Below are 7,365 nucleotides of genomic sequence, written 5' to 3' on the forward strand. Positions count from 1 at the left end.
TACTTCTCTTCTCTTCTCTTCTCTTCTCTTCTCTTCTCTTCTCTTCTCTTCTCTTCTCTTCTCTTCTCTTCTCTTCTCTTCTCTCCTCTCCTCTCCTCTCCTCTCCTCTCCTCTCTCTTCTCTTCTCTTCTCTTCTCTTCTCTTCTCTTCTCTTCTCTTCTCTTCTCTTCTCTTCTCTTCTCTTCTCTTCTCTTCTCTTCTCTTCTCTTCTCTTCTCTTCTCTTTTTTTTTCCTTTCTTTTCCTTTCATTCATTTCATTTCATTTCATTTCATTTTATTTCATTTCATTTCATTTCATTATTTCATTTCATTTCACTTCAATTTCACTTCATTTCATTTATCTTAATTTTATTTCATTTTTTCTTTTTTTTTTTTCCTTTTTATTTTATATTTTCTTTTATAAGGTTAATCCTTCTTGGGACACAATTTCCCGGAGAAGCTGTGGCTGCCCCTGGATCCCTGGCAGTGTCCAAGGCCAGGCTGGACAGGGCTTGGAGCAGCCTGGGATGGTGGGAATTGTCCCTGCTTGGAACTGGATGATCTTTAAGATCTCTTCCAACCCAAACCACTCCAGGACTGATTTTAGGATTCTGTAGGGATGACCAGCAGTGGAATTTCAGGATTTTTGGGATTCTTTCCTTGCTGTTGTGTCCCTTGGAGTCACTTCCCTTCCCTTTCTCCCTGTGGTGTCTATCCAGGTGATAAATCCATGGGAAAAGGGATCTCCTCCATGTGCTTCTCCCAGGTCAGTCATGCTGGTGAACCCAAAAATTAACAGCTCTGGAGACAAATGAATTTCCCTACATTTTAAGTATGTTTAGAAAGAGAAAGGAGCATGGAGACCCTGGAATTTCTACAAAGGGATGAAGAGCCAAAATGTGGGCAAATCCATGCTTTGATGAGGAGACTTTGGGATCTCTCCTTGGGATCAGTTCACGCTGATAAACAACCACCACCCCATAAAATCAGAGAACCCCAAAATGGTTTGGGTTGAAGGGACTTTTTGAGGTTTGAAGGGACTCTTCCCATGCCATTCCACGGCAGGAACACCTCCCACCATCCCAGCTTGCTCCAAGCCCCTCCAACCTGGCCTTGACCTCGATATTGACTTCGGAATTCTTTTTCCTCACTTTTCCCTCAGGTATTTTCTCCCCGGAAGAGATAATTCTGTGAATCCCACAGGTGGAATGGGTCAGCAGACCCCCGTGGCTGTTTGTGTGCAGGGAGGGGTTTGCTCCCCCTTGGCTAAAAGAGGCCTTAGAAATAAAAAAATAAAATCCTACAAGCGCTGAACTCCGAGCTCCAGCTGTGTAAACTCCGAGCACAGCCTCGCGTGGCCACTTAGGGCTGGAAAAGGAGAGAGGAATGGCTCAACTCCCAGGGCTTTGCCCATCAAACTGCTTCACACTGCTGGGCAAACAAAAACCCTCGGATGAAAAAAAAAAAAAAAGAGGGGAAAAAAATAAAAAGAAAGCCGTTTTCTAGTTCCAAGCTCTAATAAATTGAAGCCCTGCACCTCTCGTGGCCTTGGAATGATTGCATGGATTTTTTTTTTTTTTTTGCTACATAATCATCAATAAATCAAGCATAGCCCATTAAACAATAGATGCCTCCGAGGCCTCTCTTCAAATGTGCTTTTGATAAGAGGCAGAGAATTTTTTTCAGGGCTTGTAACGTTTTTCTTTCCTCTGTTTGTTTTTTCTAAGGGTCAAATAATGCTGTTTAAAGAGCAGTTAATATATAGATCTATTTTTCCATATTCCCGGCATGGTGTTTGACTTTGGGAGATTTATGGAATATCTTTTCCCAGTTCAACAGTCGTGTGTTTTGTTGTACTAAAGAGGTATTTTAACAGGAGTGGGGATTCTTAATAAGTTCACTGCTGTCTGCTTTCCAAAACAGGCTTTGGCCAAGGCAGGGAAGAGGGCAAATATAGGAATATATGGATATTTAAAAATATATATTTTATATATATGAAAAATTAAAAATACATATATTTTTACGTGTATTTCTGCATATATTTCCACATATATTTACACAGATAACACTCCCATGTGGGTATCACTGGTTTATTTTCCCATGATGATCTCCTAAAGGTCAAGAAGTCCCAGCAAGAAGCCACTGGTGACCTTTTGGATGAGGCAGGACAGGGAAAGGAGGAGGGGTTTAGCGCCCTGGGACACATTTTGGGATTGGGTTCCAAGGGAGGATGGCCTGACCTGATCCATCCAAAACCCTTCAGGTGGGAATGTTCTCCTCTCAAGGTGCAGCTCCAGCCAAGAAAGGATCCCATGGACTCCTCTGTCCCCCAAATCAGAGCTTTCTTCTCAGCAGGTTAAAATTGCAATGCTGGTTTGGGAGAGAGTTGCGGGAATGTTTGGGATCCCAGAATCTTGGAATGGTTTGGGATGAAAAGGTCCTGAAAGTTCACCTCATTCCACCCCCAGCCATGGGCAAGGACATCTTCCACTATCCCAGGTTACTCCAAACCCCATCCAACCTGGCCTTGGACACTTCCAGGTTTCCAAGGGAAGCCACAGCTCCTCTGGGAATTCCATCCCAGCCCCTCCCCACCCTCCCAGGGAAGGATTTCCTCTCATGACTCATTTCACAAAGCCTGGGCCTCACATCCCAGGGGAATTCCAGCAGGAGTGTTCTTTCCTGAGGGAATTTTCTCCTCCAGAAGAGCCAGCTGGTCCCAGCAGAGCAATCCAAACCATCCCTTCCCACAGGACCCTCCCAAGGCTGTGGGCATGGTGGGAATTTCCCATCCCTGCACTATCCAACGAGTCAAAACAGCAATGGAATATTCCCCAAATAATGGGAAAACTCCTCATCCCAGGCAGCAGAGCAGGGCACTGTGCTGGTTTGGCATGCAGTAGTTGGAGCTCTGTTTCATGAAGAATAATTAGGATTTTTCTCCTGCTGGTTCAGCACACAGTAGTTGGAGCTCTGTCTGATGAAGAATAATTAGGATTTTTCTCCTGCCCAAGGGGATAAACAAGTTGAGCAAAGTATCCTGAAAGGAAACATCTTTCATTTAGGACCAGATTTCAGATATTCAGTGGTGGCTGGAAGAGCTGATAAACACTTAGCCTAGAAATCATCCCTCAGCCCTTTTCTCCATGTGCTTTTCCCTCCCTGGAGCTGTCAGACAGGACACAAAGGTCGTCTCTCCTATTTTTAAAAGCTTCGTTTTGGATGATATTCCTGAGTTCTCCTTGTCCAGGGCGAGCCCAGCCAAAAGAAGCAGCTGCTGCCCTGTTTGCCTGGAACACAATCTGCTTCTGGAGAGAACTCCCAGGTGTTCGAGAGCAAATGAGTGTCAGGAGATCACATCTTGTCCTTTCCTGGGGTTTGGTTTGTTTTCATCTCCAATTCTTCTCCCCTCCAGGCTCCTGGAGCTGTTGGAACATCCCTGGGTGATGCTGGGCTGTGCCACGGAACTGAAATCTGCAGCTTGCTTTGTGGTTTTAGATGAAAGAAATGCTCCCGCCTTCCAGCACTCAGCTGAAAGCTGAAATCTCAGATTCAGAGATCTGAATTCCCCTTTCCTTCAAAGTGGAAAGGAAATTCCAGGTATCTCCTGATGCAGAGTGGGAAAGGGAGAAGGTTGTCCATGGTAAAACATCCTCTGTGTCAACCATGAGAAGCTTCCCTGCTCCTTCATTCAGGTCAAGACACTATTTTGGGCTTCTAAATGGGAATGGCACTGAAAGATGAGCCTTAACTCTGATTTTTAGGCAATGAATAGGAAAAATTCTCCTCCTGAAGATGCCAGCAGCAGGAATGGAATGGAAGGATTGTGATTTGAGCTTCGAATCTTTTCTCCTGCCAAGTGCAGCACGGAAAGCCCAGCCTGAGGTCACCTCTCAGGTATTCTCAGGCCTCTAAACCCAAATGTTCCCTCACAGACACTTGGATTTTAATTTGCTCTCCGTGAAAAAACAAATGGAGGCAGCAGTAAGCGAGGTGGGAGTGGAGAAAGACCATCACCCTTCAGCAGGAATTGGCTGCTGGGGATCCTGGGGCAGGGAAAAGTGAGGAAACACAGAGCAAAAATTCCTCATCTAGAAATCGTGACAACCTGAGGTGCAGCAGTGCCTCTCGGTTTAATTAAAATTAATTTCTTTTCACTTTCTTCCTTCACCAAAAGCAGTGAGGAGCAGGTAGAAAATAACAGGAGAAATATTTCCTGACCAGGAGTAAGACACCACTGTGAGTTCAACTACAGCTGGGGGAGTTTTACTAATAAGATTCTATTAATTTGTAATACCCAAACCCTCAACTCTTTTTTTATTCCTAGATCTCAAAAATCTGTGACTGAGAGATCATTTAATTTTTTCCAGAAAAAGGGAAAGAATGGGAAAGGGGGAAAGAACAAAAAAAAAGAAGAAAAAGGAAAGGGGGACAGAAAAAAAAAAGAAGAAAAAAGAAATGAAGCTTTCATCAGCTTCAGATCCAAGTCCTGCTCGGGTTCAGGTTTAGTTCAAAAGGGAATGTCTAGGTCTTGTTTTTCCTGACACACTTCCCTCATCCCAATCCAAACGGCTCTGAATTTGTCAGTGGGGAGCCTGAGGAAGCAATGGCTCTGTTTGGGTTGAATCAGAGCAGCAGCTCTGCTGCCTGCCAGAAATGCTGACCTTTCCCTGGCTGAGGCAAGTTGTCCTCAGTCTGTCCCATTTTCCAGAAAATCTCCTCTGGCACTCCTGCTTTCGCCCTTCTCCGTGAAAAACCAGCTTAGGTGAGTTCAGAAGTGTTTCTTAACACTTTCCATCCCATCCTTTTCCCCAGATCCTCAGGGACTGAACCAATTAACTCAGCCTGAACTTAGCGGGAAGGCGTTACCCTGCTAGCAATTAAAAATCCCAAATTAACTATATTTATTAAGGTTTCACATCTGCAGAGCTTCCATGGAAACTGCTCCCCATTCCAAGAGGGATCTCTGGCTGGAATCTGGTGAGTGACCTGCTGCTTCCCTCCGGGAGTCTCCTGGATTTTTATGGAGCGTGGAGCCCATCAGCTGGAAACGACTTCATGGAACATCTCACTTCATTATTTTCGGGGAAACTGCAGCTTTGTGTCCTGATGCTGGAGCGTCAGGTGGGAGGGAAAAACCTGAGCAAACACAACTGCCACGCTCATTCCTGAATAAATGAGCTCTCTGTGGAGTGGATCCCTTCTAATTACACCCCAAAATGCACTTTGGGGGGAGTCACGGAGAGTCTGGGTTAAATCCACTTGCAGGAGAACCTTTGATGGAGTTTTGGTTTTCCATTCATCTTCAGGCACTTCTCCCAGGGGAAGGAATTGGATGGCAAAGGAGCAGGAGAATGGGTCAGGGAAGGAATGGGTGGGGAAGGGATGACTCTGGAGAAGGATAAAGAGTTTAATTTCTGGTTAAATCACTGGTTTCATTTCCAACCCCGAAGCAGGAGGGAAATCGTTCCAGGATAATGGATACAAGTTGGGATTTCAGTGTGATTCCCATTTCTTCCCTCTCCTGCTGCTCCATTGGGTGACCTTGGACAACTGACTCCTGCCTTTTGCCCTGCTCAAGCTGCTTCCCACTGGGAATTCACCCCATGGAATTTTCCATCATTTTCCACCAATCTCATCCCCACAGGATTTATGTTTTCCACCAGAACTGAATATACTCATCCCAGCTTTTTCAGAAGTGCTGCTTGGATGGAATTTCTGCCAGCGATCCACACTCATCCCACCCAAATTCCATTTTCCTTCGAGAAAATTCCATAGGAAAGGAGTTCATAGAGGACCTTGGATAACCACACTTCTCATTCAAACAGCTGAGCCTAATTCCTGACTTTTGCTTTTTCCTTGAAGAGCTTGAAATATGGGAAACACACCATGCACTTTGGAATTCCAGTGCCTGGCTGGTTGTTGCCTTGAAAAATTCCACATGTTCTGGAAAATCCCTGTGGATTCATGTGCTGGGAATCTCCACTCAGCCTCCCTGCCATGAAGATCTCCATGGTGAACAGCGCTAGGATAATTCCTCAGGATTTCGGGAAGAGTTCAACCTCATGGAATGCAGGGAAGGGATGGGAAGTGGATATTTTCCAGGCATTTAAACAATCCTGTTTAATTTGGGATGGAGACGTGAAGTTATGAGAGGACTTTTGTGGCTCTTTCCAAGCCAAGCCTTAAATTAGGAACTAAATAACAGCAATAAAAAGGTTTGCTAGGCTGAGCCTTTCTCTTCAACTCTTCATAAATTTCTCAGGGGTTGCATTTCAAACGGTGAATTTCAGGAATAATGTTTAGGGGTAAAAATGGAATATTTTTATTTCTGAAAGAAAGAAAGAAAGAAAGAAAGAAAGAAAGAAAGAAAGAAAGAAAGTTTTTATTGATTTTTTGCTTTTTCAGAGTAGATAAAATTGTATAAATTTAGGGATGCATTGTTCAGAAATCATGGAATCATGGAATGGCTTCTTCACTTGGAAGGGACTTTAAGGATCATCCCTTTCCATTCTGCCATGGGCAGGGACACCATTTTTATAGGCAGAAAAAAACCCATGGAAAACAAAAGAGGGAAGGAACTTGAAAAATATTTTAGTTGCCTTTTCCTCCCCATTTGGGCTCAGTTTCTCCGTGAGAGGATGGGAAACACAAGAAGCCGAACTTCCGCTTTTAATCCAGCATTGTCAGCTCTGCTCATCTACTTTCCCCCTCCACATTCTCCCAAATTTTATCAGTAATCCAGCATTCATTTTCCCCCAGGATTCTCTCTGTTCTCCTCCCCCAGCCCACACACCCACCGCCAGCCGCAATCCGGTAGCGCAAACCCGCTACTGTTCCCTGGATGGGCTGGAGCCGCGGATTTTCCTTGGCAAATCCTGAGACAATATTTGCAAGTTGTTGATTGGGAGCCGTTAAGTGCATTAATCATGGAACAAACACTCTCCCTCCCTGCCAGGCCTAATAAATCTTCCTAGAATTCCACCTCCCGTCATAAACACATTCGCGAGCACTTAAGCAATGCCTGGAAGATGAGCTTGAATTCCCTAATTTGCTGAATCCATCGGTGGGAAGTGAGGATGAGCAGGAGTTGAGTTCCCATCCCGAGAGGGAAGTGTGGGATAAATTCCTGAGCAGCCTCCCAAAAAGCTGTTTGCACCTTGTAATTAGAATTAGTGCTGAAGCTCTTCTGCGCACAAAATTACAATTTTATTGTGCTAAGCTCTGGGCTAAGTCTGTAATTCCCAGCAGGCCATCCCTGTCCTGAAAAACTCCTGAAAAACTCCCGAAAAACTGCAAAAAACCTCATTTCTGAAGCACAGGAAGAGCTGCCTCGATCAGGAATCAGAGCTGCAATTAAAGCCACAGCCAAATATGAAATAATTT

The 7,365-nt window shown here is 44.6% G+C and overlaps 1 protein-coding gene across 1 annotated transcript in view; it reads left to right on the plus strand.

The window, feature by feature from the left end:
* LOC146440689 (obscurin-like) overlaps nt 1-6,861 on the plus strand; it is a 40,372-nt gene extending 33,511 nt beyond the window's left edge. The window contains exon 17 of the mRNA XM_085053930.1: nt 6,767-6,861. Coding sequence (XP_084910056.1) covers nt 6,767-6,861 — 95 coding nt within the window. The remainder of the gene's footprint in view (nt 1-6,766) is intronic.
* Nucleotides 6,862-7,365: the final 504 nt, after the last annotated feature.

Source organism: Lichenostomus cassidix, chromosome 2, assembly GCF_008360975.1.
Source record: "Lichenostomus cassidix isolate B80296 chromosome 2, HeHo_3.0, whole genome shotgun sequence".
Lineage (NCBI taxonomy): Eukaryota > Metazoa > Chordata > Aves > Passeriformes > Meliphagidae > Lichenostomus > Lichenostomus cassidix.